We start from the raw sequence: 12549 nt of genomic DNA, 5'->3' as shown, positions 1-12549 counted from the left end.
TAAGAATTCGAATAGTGAAAATTCACGCGGGCCGCCGACTTTATCTTCGGGCCTCAGCTTCTATAGTTTTCAAACCCTCAAAACGGTAATCTGTATTCCATCTTTTCACAAAATTCCGTCCCTTATCTCTGCAGCTACAAAAACCTCCTCAATCAATGGCTTCCCAAATCCACTTCAATTTCTCATAGAAACCCAATTCCATCACCCCTCCCTCTTAAAATGGATTTATCTTCATCCTTCACGCCCACCAAAATAGACCTCTCTTTCTCCTCCTCCTCACTCACTCTCTTCCCCTTCCAAACCCACTTCAAAATCCCCAAAACCCAACCGAATCTCCACATTTTCGCCGTCTCCTCCGCCGAGCTCCCCCAAAACAGCCCCCAACGCCTCCTCAAAGAGTTGGCCGAGCGCAAAAAAGTAGTCTCCCCCAAGAAAAGGGCGCCCCCAAAACGATTCATCCTCAAACCTCCACTAGACGACAAGAGATTAGCCGACAGATTCCTCAACAGCCCCCAATTATCGCTAAAGTCCTTCCCTTTGCTGAGCTCTTGCCTCCCTTCGCAGCGATTGAACAATGCCGATAGAACGTGGATGGATGAGTATTTGCTTGAGGCTAAGCAGGCGCTGGGTTATCCGTTGGAGCCCTCGGAAAGCTACGGAGACGATAATCCGGCCAAGCAGTTCGATTCCTTGCTGTATTTGGCGTTTCAGCATCCTCACTGTGAGAGGACTAATGTGCGGCATGTGAGGTCAGGGCATTCGCGGCTGTTGTTTTTGGGGCAGTATGTGCTCGAGCTGGCGCTGTGTGAGTTCTTCTTGCAGCGCTATCCGAGGGAGTCCCCGGGGCCGATGAGGGAGAGGGTGTATGCTTTGATTGGTAAGAGGTTTCTGCCCAAGTGGATCAAAGCTGCTAGCTTGCAGAATTTGGTTTTCCAGTATGATGATATGGATAGGCTCCTTCGCAAAGACCGCGAGCCTCCAGTGAAGTATGTCCCTTGTCTTGGTTCATTTTTATGTTTTTGGAAAAGAATGAATATGATTTGTGGCTTGAGTTCTTCAAATAATAACTTGTCAGTACTACATTTCTGTGATGGTTTTTAACTGGATAAAGTGGGAGGGGAATCAACTTAGTATTGCTTTAAGTTGCTGCTCAAAGAATCGGTAGAGTTGATGTGGTTTGTGCAATGTTATGCCTTATTGACAATGATATTGCTCATATTAAAAGGTTTAAGTTCATCATTATTTAGTATGCAAGGTTTCATTGCACTGATATCGTTAAGTGATCAAGTTGGTAGTGTTCGAGAAGCCATGTTGGGTTTTCAATATCTAGGGAAAGAGACTCATACTATAGCCCTTTGACCTATTGCTTGTAGTATAGAATTAGAAGTGGATAATCTAGTTGCTTGTGGTCTTGCTGAACTCTTTATTCACATTGTATCCTGCAAATGATTTTCTTACTCTGCCTGAGTGGTCTGATTTTTTGTATTGGAACTATGATATTTAGATTGCATTCTGGTGTTTTTGAGCTTGACAATTCAATAGTATCATCTGTTTTTAATCAATGTCTTATAGCATTAAAGGCACTGATTCTTGTGAGTAGTACAATTATTACTTTAGTTTGGTAGTTATTTTAAGTTCTGACAGGCTAGTGATATTGGCTTGGTAGATCTGTGTTCTGGGCGTTGTTTGGAGCAATATACTTGTGTTTTGGCATGCCAGAAGTATATCGTGTTCTCTTTGAAGTGTTTGGGCTCGACCCGGAGGCTGAAGACTGCCAGCCTAAATTAAGGAGACAGCTTGAAGATATAGACTATGTATCTGTTGAGTTTGATAACCGAAAACTCAGTTGGCAAGATGTTGCTGCTTATAGGGTAATTGCTTCTCCCCTCCTTATTTGTTAACATTTTACTGATCTTTTAGTGAGGAACTATTAAGATTTTCATGAAGAATTACGATAATTGTTTGTTCCTCTATCTTCAAAGAGAGTTCCACTATATTGTCCTGTGCAATTTTCCCGATCTATTCATGCCATTACTTTACATACAACACTCCTACTTACAAATGAAAAATGTCATTACTATGAGACACAAACTACTCGATACTGTCATAAACAAAAATACTTTACATTCATGGCCCGTAGTTAATAGGGGGAAATGAGTTTGAGTTCTGAAGGTATGATAGTAAGTGCCAGAAATAAATGTCGATTTGATCGCAAATTTCATGTCATTTGACATTTGACCAAATACCATAACAAGATGTGTGAAATAAACAAATTACTTGAATATGTTGATTTTTTTTATGTAGTTATTTAACATCTTTGTTAATTATGTATACTTTTAATGCAACAACTGGCTTGATGTTTTCAGCCACCAGAAGATGCCCTTTTTGCTCATCCTAGGCTTTTCAGAGCATGTGTGCCACCTGGTATGCACCGATTCCGTGGAAACATATGGGATTTTGAATGTAGACCTCAAGTGATGAGAACACTTGGATATCCCTTGGCTATGGTGGATAGGATACCTGAGATAACAGAAGCAAGGAATATTGAGCTTGGCTTAGGGTTGCAGGTATTTCTTACAACTTTGTTGTAGCATCGACTATCTTTGTTTCTTAGATAAGGCGTGTGGCGTTATTACAAAACACAAGCTCTGTTTGAAATGAAATTACACCTAACATTATTGTGCTTGAAATGCAACCAGCTCTGTTTCATGCATCCATCAAAACACAAGTTTGAACACCCACGGTTCTGCTTCGAGCGCTTGGAATATGTTGGTCAGAAGATCCAGGTAACGCGAGTTTCAACTAGGATATGTTATCCCTTCCTCTATCACTTGTTGCTTAATTTTAACAAAATTTGCTGGCAGGATCTTGTGATGGCCGAGAGGTTGCTTATGAAGCACATCGATGCTCCTGGGAAATGGCTGCAGGAGAAGCACCGTTGTCTTCTGATGAACAAGTTCTGCGGCAAGTTCTTGAGGGAGAAGTATCTTCACCGTTTCATCATCTACAGCGATCAGGTCCAGGACTCGTATGAGCACAACCGGAGGCTCAGAAATCCAGCTACAACCTCGGTTCAGCAAGCCATCCATGGCCTCGCATACGCTGTTTATGGGAAGCCAGACGTTAGGCGACTCATGTTCGAGGTTTTCGACTTTGAGCAGATACAGCCAAAGGCCGTATGAACAAGATGGACATGGTTTAAATCTGTAGTGATATGTATTCATACACCCAAGTTTCATGAGCAAAAATAGATCGTGTACAGATAACATTTTGACCATGTTATAGATTATGGATTATAATTTGCCACAAGTATCTACACTTGTATTCATTTCATTATTGTAGAGAGCCTAGCAAAGGAAAAGGAAAAATGAAACAGCTCATTTACAATTGAATTATTGTTCAGCAAATTGTAAAGTTGATACGAGAATGCCTCAAACAAGACCCCTTTCCCGGGCATCAGTGAACATCTTTCTTGTTTGTAATTTCTGTCAGCTCATTCATGAAGCTCAGCTGTGTGGATTTGAGAAAATCGTAGGTGCGTATTGGCTGTCGAAAAAGATGTTGGACTTATCTATTCTCATGAGCATGAACAATACTCTGTACTTAACCTGGCTTAAGATGGAAAGGTGAAAATGGTGTAGTTCTTCCGTCACCTATTGTCAATTCTGCATTCAGTGAAGGATAGATTCATAAATAGAAATCCTAATTATATGAGAATTGTACTTCATAGTCTGACTTATTTAATGCAACACTTTCTTTAGCAGATGCTACAAATTCTAGTGTTACAAACTACTTGTGCTTCATTTATTTGATCATCTGGAGGAGGATGCCTGGGGTGCTGTCATTGGTTTAGGGAATTAATATACAGAGCTGCGTCTCGTGATCATTTCATGGATTCCTAGTGCAAATCTAAGAATCCTCGAGGGGAAACATGTTTGCCAGTTTTGGCATGTGTCGTTCTGCCTGTGTAGGGTCATTCTGCCATAACTTCCTCCAGTCACAGCAGAATGCAGCATGTGTCGTGTGGGCGATTGTCCTTCTGGTACTCATTTTCGACGTTTACTGATACAGTTCCATGTTTCTCAGGCTCTACCATTCCTTGGCCTCTTATCTGGTAGCAGCTCTAAGTATATGCCTATTTTGTTTGCTGATAAAACAAGTGTTTCTTGACTGATCTTCCCGCTACTCTACCACCTCTCCTACCCGACATTGGTTCAAGAATAGTTGCAGAATCTGTAGCATCACCTGCCCGACTCACAACCTATCGACTCGAGTGAGGAAGACACGTGATGCTCTTGTTGCGAGTGATGCATCAGACGTCTGAAGGGGTATCTGCCTGCAGATAAACAGCTGAGACTCGCTAACATGGTTGTCGTTTAAAAGGCGTCGATTTTCAAGCAGATGATACGTTGTTTCTATTTATGCGCGAGTATCATTACAAAGTTAGGTCCTTATCATTATCATTTGTGTCCATGTTACTCTTTTGTTTAGCATGAGGCCTTTGTTTGTTCAACTATATCAAGTTACAAGTTAGGTCCTTGTAAATTAGACTCGTATTATTATCTTCGATATAAAAACAAATACCAACGTTGGGAGGAACTATCGTTACTTTGATTTGATGGCAACATCGATGGTGTAAATTGCAAATCAGCTTCAAATCATCAACCTCAACATCTCTGAAAGATCTAATCAGGTCAGACTGTTCATTTTTTACGAAACTATTAAATATGGACCAAAACAAATTATTTGGAACCAGAAGTTAACACATTTAATGTGTAGAACCAAAACAAGCAAGTGTAAAACACGCATGTTTGGTAGGGTAGATAATTTATCGAAGGATGGAAGTCTATGAATTATCTACCCACCAAACAAACCACAACGTAAAGACGCCTAAAGAGAAGAGAATTGTCAATTGTTCTAAACAATTTTTGTGTTTTTTTCCTTTTAAAATGTAAACCTCTCGTTTCTAAAAATATATATAACAAGAACACAACGCATTACAATTCGCACTTAACGAGGACTGCTAGTTGAAAATTAGACATTTCTCCACGAAAAAAAAACCCAAAAATGAGAAAATAAGACCGTAGCTAGAATTTAGCTGCAGATTCAGTTAAACCATATGAATTATAATAATTTGACATCATGTTTACCTCACTGTACAACTAGAAGCGGGCATCGGATTCAAGAGCTAAAGCTGCTTTTCGCCCGAGGAAGAGGGTGAGGGCGAGGGTGACGTTGATTTTGAATCTTTCTCCTGTTCAGCAGAATCTGCATCAGCTTCTACTTTGTGGTTCCCAGGTTCCGAGGCAGGAGTTCTCTGATTATCTGCCGATGCATCATCTCCACTAGTTTGAGTGTCAACATCAGATGGTGCATTTGAAGCAGCTGGGAGATTCCCAATGCTATCAGAGGCACCTGAAGCAGTTGGGAGATTCCCGTGGCTGTCGACTTCTTTGCCAGTGTTAACAGATGCATTTGAAGTGGCAGGAGGATTCCCAGATTTGTCGACTTCTTTGCTAGTATTAATAGACGTAAGCCACGAAAATTGCAACTTGTGACCTTGCCATGATTTACCATGAGAGAAAGCCCTCTCAGCAGATCGTCGGGTTGTAAAGGAAACACAGGCTGAGACATCAGAAGATGATACTGAAGCATCATTAGTCTCTTGGAGTTCCGACTCTTCCAGTACCACCGAAGCAAGATCACCATACGATGAGAAGTGCTCCTCCAGAGCAGCAACCTATAGAGCATATCATTGTTTAGCGCAGGAAAAATAACAGTAATTTTCATGATGAACTGAATGCCGGCCAGACACTCATTTAGAAGGCAGATATTAATGCAATTAATTTAAAAGAAAATAATGAATTTCCACCACTCAAATACGGAAATACACTTGGAGCATGCATCAATAACCATTTGATCGGTACATCTCACAAGAAAAGAAGGGAAATAGAAAAGTATCCTTCAAGCAGAAATATGTGAGATAAATACTAAGAGGAGTATAGCTTACATTTGCAAGATCAGATGGTAACGGAGGAACAACTTTGAACACTGTGGGCCGATTGTCCAGCTTGAATCTGTTTGCTACAAATGGTGTCCCTAGAGGTGCGTGCAGACGGAAAGAAGGTTTTAAAGGCTCATGAATAGGCATGGTTGAGGTTGAAGTATGTGTCACATAATGCTGTTCAGACCGGGTATTCTCAATGGACAAGCCATCTCTTGGTGATGACTTGGAATTTTCCATTTTTGACTGATTAGGTGGTGTCTCGCCTTTAATTTTTTTTGTGGTCGAATCTGATGCTGGAATATCCTTGCTGCCCACAGCCTGAAAAAGAATAAATAGGTGAGGGTGGAGACCTTAGACTCAATCAGGGGAGAACAAAGATAAGTGATGCTTTGCAATTATGTTAATCACTTGACAACAGTGACTCCATATTCCATAATAAAAGAAAACCAGGAGAGGAGAGGAAACACAAGAATGGAGAAATATAGCAACTAAACTAAAGAAACTGGAGGCTGGAGAAGAAGATTGTTCAGTCAGTTCTATACAGCCTCGACTCCTTTGTAATAAACAATATTTTGGTAACTTAACCACCACCACCCCCCCGAAAAAAAGGAACAGAACATGGTAACCACACACCTGCCTGGTAGTTTAAATATGTCAAGTTCAGCTAATGAAACATCACGGTTTTTAAGATAATGAGAGATGGCATGCTAAACACTTAAATGGAACAGCTCTGACAGCCACATTTCAAATGAAGAATTACTTGTTTTTGGAGTTTGTCTAACTGGCGCCTGAACTCATTTCGTTTTTGATCCAGCAACTCCTGTTTCTTACGAAGTTCTTCCTTCAAAATCTCCAAGCTCTCAAATTTCTTTTGCTGTAAAGGAGGGGCTTTGGAACCATTTGTAATCACTGACTTGGGATGGTCAGAAACCGGCTGTTGACCAACAGTAGCATGGGAGTTGCTATCTTTTCCAACTACAGGATGAGGATTTTCTTTTCCTTTGTCGAGAATAAATTGATTAGAAACGGGAGGATGTGAAGTTCCACGAGGTGTAATTGGCGCAGCATTATAGCCACTTATTCCATCATCGGGAATATTATTTCGATTTGCCCACCAAAGCTTGATAAACCGATTGCCCATTACCGCATCGGGTGCCTTTAGTGCTTCCGCTGCTTCTTCCCTTTTAGAAAATTGAACAAAAGCCCATTCTGTTTGCATGGGAATATAAATGTCAACAACCTCACCAAATTTCTGAAAATGTGAGAGAAGATTTTCCTTCTTATTGTCTTTTAGAGGAATGTAATTGACAAATAAAGTACGGAGTCCCCTTTGAGCTGGTGTTCGAGTGTCGCGAACAAAATCACTTTGTTTCTTTCCAAATGACTCCTTAACAATTGATCCATCTCCATTAACATTCATCCATTTATCTTGATTGGGAACATTTGAACGATCCGTGTTCAGAGTTTTCACAGTCTTGTTTTCCTGTTCTGAATCATGTTTTGAACTGCTTATTCTTCCCCACACAGATGTACTTTGGGATCCACTAGTATTGGCATTTCTGAGTGGACGACCATCATTAAGACCTTCAATTGATTCAACATTATGCTGGTTGGGAAGGTCCATGTCCATGAACGACTCAGTTTCATCAACATTTGCTTGATTAAGTGCTATTAGTGCTGCCGTTGTCTCATTTGCCCATAAAGGTTGATCTGGATCATACACATCAGATGTCGATGCCCCTGCCATGGAACCCCCCACAACACCACCATTCAGGCCGTAACCATCTACATTCATTCCAGGCTTGCTACTTTTTGCAGGAAAAACTTTGTTGTTAACAGGTAAAGCTCCTTGTGCAGAAGACGCTCCAAGAAGTTGCGAGCCTGGAAGTGAAACCGGGAGATTGAATTGTGAAAGGCTCTGAAAAATATGAAAAGTAAGTAATCAAGGCCTTATATGTGATGACTAATAATCATCAAAGCACAGAAGTAAATAAACTGCTGGCAATATAATTATAAACCCATGGCACTCAACAGTAAATACACATACACTTATACATGAGAATTGAGAAGTTAATATTGATGCATAATTGATTGCAATACAGAAGTAACAAAGCATTTGTTAACCAAAAAGAAGAGGCTTGCTAGTTTCTCAGCAAAGCTGACTACACATCATATCTATGAACCCAAAATGATATTGAGACTACTCTTGACCTATGAAGACATCTCAAATCTGTGCAACTGAAAGTTCCTTGGGAATTCTATACCAGGGGGTATTCATGTTGAGATCCTACCAACAATAAAGATACAATCAACAACACAGGTTTTTAATCACAAGTCACAACATCTAATTTTTGCAAGCTTGGTGGCTAAAAGAAATGTTCACAGAAAAAAAAATACAGTTCATGCTGGAAATATGTAGCACAAGGAAAATTACATGTTCTACCACACCTGAATAAGAATGTATTCTTCCTACAATACAATATAATTTTGCAAATGACACTCACTAACCACCAAGAGAATTCCATAAGACCTAATGAATATAGCTTGAGAACTTATAACTACGAAAGTTTGCACACCTGAACATCTTCAACAACTATACGATTAACACCATGTTCCATCAGGCACATGTCTCCCCTTAAGCAAAACCCACGCTCCTCAAAGTCTCTACACCGTTGCCGTGGAAGCCCAACATTCGCTGGTGGAATGATTGCTGGTCTTAGCGGTCCTTGCAAACCAAGGGGGTGAAGTGAGTCAAGTCCACCATTAGGTAAGCTGGGAACCAGCCCAAATGCATTCCAAGATGTACCATGTGCACTAGAAACATTTGACAAGCCCCTTCCAGCAAACATAGCAGAAGGAACAGGCCCAGGTTGAACTATTTGAGATGCAACATCAACCAATCCAAACCTTGCATCATGGATGCCCCAAGGAACAGGTTCCCTCCCCCTACCCCTGGCAAAGCCAACTTCACCTGGTAGATTGTGGTTACCTCTGATCCTTTGGTTCAAATCCATAGGAGCTTTGGAAAATGAGCCCTGGTTGAAACGTCTCTTGTCAAACCTAGTAGGAAAGTCCCTGTCTGAAGCCATATTGTAATTTCTCCAGGGTTCACCTGATTGTGGGTCCCTGTAAGAATAACCATTTTCAAAAGGCCGGTTTCTTTTTCTGTATGGTCTTTTCAAATGGTTATCAAGAGATTCCCCTTCCTGAGATTGAGAACGAGCCTCCTGCCTACGATGCTTGTGGTTACGATCATCGTCGTCATCTTCACCTTCACTGATTTCTTTCTCCTCGGTATCACTGGCCACATCAGAAGATGAAAACCCAGGTTTTTCTGGAGAAACCTTGAGTTCCATGTAATGTTTGTGATGAACAAGATATATCAGGTTTCTTGTGTTACTCCAATAATCCTTACAGCATGTTCAGAAAATAGAGGATATATATAGGCAAAATATGTCTGCAAATGGCTCCAAGACTGGAAAGCCAACAAAAGAAACAAAATATTGTCAAGGCACCTGGCACAAAATAACAAAGCATAAGGCCATTATAAACAAAAATAACTAAATCAGTCTGTCTGAAAGTATTTTGTCAGAAATTCAGTTCATGGTATGAATGGTTCATATTGCCATAATCCAGTAATCTATCATATCAGGCAGATGAAAGTTAATGAACCAGAGAGCTCTAAATGTCAAACGCCTATGGATGTGCAGTCATGCACACATATATTATTGACATTTCAACCGCGCACACAAAAATAAGCTAAAGCTTTTGAGCACTAGTCAGTAAAGATTGAAGGAACCAACAATGAAAAAATGAAATAGGTTTCATTGACCTGACCCCTTTCTGATTTCTCAAAGCATTTCGAACATGGCACAAAAGAAAGAACTTTAAAGATTCAAGTTATATGCTTAAATCAAGATGCAATAAAGACAGTCTAGTGTCTACATAGTCATGTATGCACATAATTCCTTTTCTATGCCTTGAATTTCAATCTCTTTCTAAATTAGATAGTAATCGAAATTGATGCACTTCTTGAAGTACCTTCATTCCATCATTCTGGTCCGGCATCACTCTAATAACAGTAAATTATGATTTTCGGTATCATGATTATCCCTGCAAATCTTTGATGCATAAAAAAATCTAAAAAGCAACCTATTAGCTTACCATGACAATATGGTCCCTTACTAACTACTTTCAGGAGAAACAGACAACTATAGGCTGGTGATGACTTCTATAAATCTTAGAAAAAACAGACAAACCTGCTTATTATAATGGGGATATCTGTACTAATGTGGAGAAGTTAGAGGTCATCAGCTATTACTACAATAATAATCTTTTAGATGATAACTTCAAAAGGTGACATAACTCATTTAAATCTAAGCCAAAAACACTAAAGTAAGTTTTAGATTTGATGCAGAATATCTGCAAGTTTGGGCACTCATTTAGTTTCTGAACTAGGATAGACATCAATAAGACACTAAATGACCGTGTGTAGGCTGTAGCACAGTAGAGGCAAGGGGTTTGGTGTAGATACTAACACGTGTCACTGGAAGTTGGAAACAGCTTTAAAATAATTGTTTTTTAATCTGGGCAGTCAATACGAGGGTGACCAAATTATTTCAGAATCTCGACATCTTCATCATATCACACACATTTAAGTCATTGTCTTATTAGCTAACTACAAGCTGACCTGTGATACACATCACTCAGAAACAAACTAAAATTCGTTCTAGGCTTTTGAAAATGTTCAACTCCAAGCTTAATGCTTTCGACATAGACTCCCTAAAATCTTGACATTTGTGTTACAGGGCGAGAGTTGGGAATTCAAAATATAACCGTGTGAACTAGCACAAGCTAATATTTTGTGGGAACGCCGATTTGTATCATGTCTACGCTAGTAATAGATAATCACATAAAATTGAAGAGACATTAAGATTCAAAAAACTAACAACCACATCGAACAAGTTTTTCAATTCAAGTCCTAAATTCGAATTCACTGGTGGCCCAGAACGAAGAAAAGTATTCAAACTGAAGGCTAATACTGTAATATTCCACATTTTCAGGCGCTACGTACCATAATCACTTCTAGCACAGAATCAGAACAAAAGGAACAACCCAGGAACAACTCCATCAAAAATTAACCGCAAACCATCGACGCGATTAAAATGCTATAATTCGTGGCATGTGCAGAACTCATACAAGAAACCTATAGCTCAAACACGAAACCTAATATGAAAACTGAAAAAACGAATGACACGGGCAGCTGAAACTAACCTGGAAAAATGGGATTTGCCTTCTCCTAGGGTTTTAATCCCTTGTTCCTGCAATTCGTAAATTCGCATTGCCTATGCATATAATTCCATCGGTTTGCGATTCAATTGAAGCTTCCCCAAAAATGATCCTCCGAATTTCTGTCTCCTTTTATCAAACACCAGATGTGCGCTGTGCGGAGCTGTGGTCTGTCGGGTGTATAATATTTTCCCAGTTTCCTCTCTGTAACAAGATTGAGGAGAGATGAATCAAAAGCTGAAATTGGGGTTTTAGTTTACAAACAGGATTGGATTAGGAAAAATGGTTAAATTCAATTGAGGTCCCATATTTTCAAGAAATTAGAGATTTAAGCTGCTCTTGTATAAGGGTGTGCGGGAAGTCTTTGCAGTTTGGTGCTTTGTTTTAAGTGTTATTCTAGATTGACCCACATATATTTGTTTTTTATCAATAAATTATGTGATTCATGCTATTAAATTATTATTTATTTGAAAATTATGCTAAGTGTTTTAGAAAGAGATACCGTGATTATACAGATTCATACAATTACGATTAGGAGTTTGGAACCGTGATACAACATACTTATATATGAAAATTCTAAATTAAATCATAATTTTTGGTTCACTTCTCATAAATTTCATAACTTATCAAACTAGCTAATTAAATTATAACTTTTGTACATTTCTCAATTATCCCATGCAATTAAAATTTTGATAAATTTATTGTGAATTTGGTATTTTTCTTTATTATATCTTCACCAATTACATTTATCTAAAATCAACCATCACATTATAGATATAGAGTAATGCTAAATTTATTAAGAAGTTAACCAAAAATAATCTAAATAACAAATTTCATCAAAATTTTAATTATATTGGAAATTTGAAAATTGTGCAAAAGTTATGATTTAATAAGCGAATTTTACAAGTTATAAAATCAGAGAACCCAAAAATTGTGAATTAAATAACAATTTTCCCTTTACTTATATTATAAATATTAATTCAATTAAGATCTTTCTAACTGTTACTTTTATTGAAGTACTCTTAGGATTAAATATTTCGTACTCCCTCTGTCAATCAATAAACGTCTCATTTTGTTATTTTCGTCTGTCCATTAATAAATATCACATTTGTTGTTTTACTACTTTGGTAATATATTCCACATTCTACTAACTTTATCTCACTCACATTTTATTATGAAATTAATATGAACAAAAGAATGACTCACCTTCCATTATCCTTTTTCTACTAACTTTTTACTATATTTTTTAAAGA

At 38.7% G+C, this 12549-nt stretch overlaps 2 protein-coding genes across 3 annotated transcripts; one reads left to right on the top strand and one right to left on the bottom strand.

Moving 5' to 3' along the window:
* Positions 1-89: 89 nt before the first annotated feature.
* Positions 90-3312, top strand: LOC121776069 (ribonuclease III domain-containing protein RNC1, chloroplastic-like). Its single transcript, XM_042173194.1, has 5 exons — positions 90-986; positions 1667-1871; positions 2367-2567; positions 2700-2786; positions 2865-3312. Exons 1-5 carry the CDS (start codon positions 220-222, stop codon positions 3180-3182), a joined length of 1578 nt encoding a protein of 525 aa, XP_042029128.1. The 5' UTR covers positions 90-219; the 3' UTR covers positions 3183-3312.
* A 1593-nt stretch (positions 3313-4905) lies between these two features.
* Positions 4906-11566, bottom strand: LOC121777307 (zinc finger CCCH domain-containing protein 41-like). 2 transcript variants are annotated; one of them, XM_042174513.1, is made up of 5 exons: positions 11282-11566; positions 8584-9522; positions 6768-7925; positions 6011-6325; positions 4906-5740 (listed from the first exon to the last, which is right to left on the bottom strand). In XM_042174513.1, exons 2-5 carry the CDS (start codon positions 9361-9363, stop codon positions 5189-5191), a joined length of 2805 nt encoding a protein of 934 aa, XP_042030447.1. In that variant the 5' UTR covers positions 9364-9522; positions 11282-11566; the 3' UTR covers positions 4906-5188. The 2 variants fall into 2 exon arrangements, with proteins under 2 accessions (XP_042030447.1, XP_042030448.1); XM_042174514.1 differs by having other exon boundaries at positions 8584-9482.
* Between the last annotated feature and the right edge of the window lie 983 nt (positions 11567-12549).

This window comes from Salvia splendens, chromosome 18 (genome assembly GCF_004379255.2).
Source record: "Salvia splendens isolate huo1 chromosome 18, SspV2, whole genome shotgun sequence".
NCBI classification, from domain to species: domain Eukaryota; kingdom Viridiplantae; phylum Streptophyta; class Magnoliopsida; order Lamiales; family Lamiaceae; genus Salvia; species Salvia splendens.
The sequence above is the reverse complement of the archived record's forward strand: the minus strand, read 5'-3'. Positions and strand labels throughout refer to the sequence as shown.

What these genes read in the sequence shown, in the direction of transcription:
- LOC121776069 (XM_042173194.1), top strand. Translation starts at nt 220, where the DNA reads ATGGATTTATCTTCATCCTTCACGCCCACCAAAATAGACCTCTCTTTC. An exon ending in AGCTTGGCTTAGGGTTGCAG is followed by an intron (nt 2,568 to 2,699) that starts GTATTTCTTACA and finishes AAATGCAACCAG; the next exon opens with CTCTGTTTCATGCATCCATC. An exon ending in ATGTTGGTCAGAAGATCCAG is followed by an intron (nt 2,787 to 2,864) that starts GTAACGCGAGTT and finishes ATTTGCTGGCAG; the next exon opens with GATCTTGTGATGGCCGAGAG.
- LOC121777307 (XM_042174513.1), bottom strand. Translation starts at nt 9,363, where the DNA reads ATGGAACTCAAGGTTTCTCCAGAAAAACCTGGGTTTTCATCTTCTGAT. An exon ending in TAGTTGTTGAAGATGTTCAG is followed by an intron (nt 7,926 to 8,583) that starts GTGTGCAAACTT and finishes CATATTTTTCAG; the next exon opens with AGCCTTTCACAATTCAATCT. An exon ending in TAGACAAACTCCAAAAACAA is followed by an intron (nt 6,326 to 6,767) that starts GTAATTCTTCAT and finishes ATTCTTTTTCAG; the next exon opens with GCTGTGGGCAGCAAGGATAT.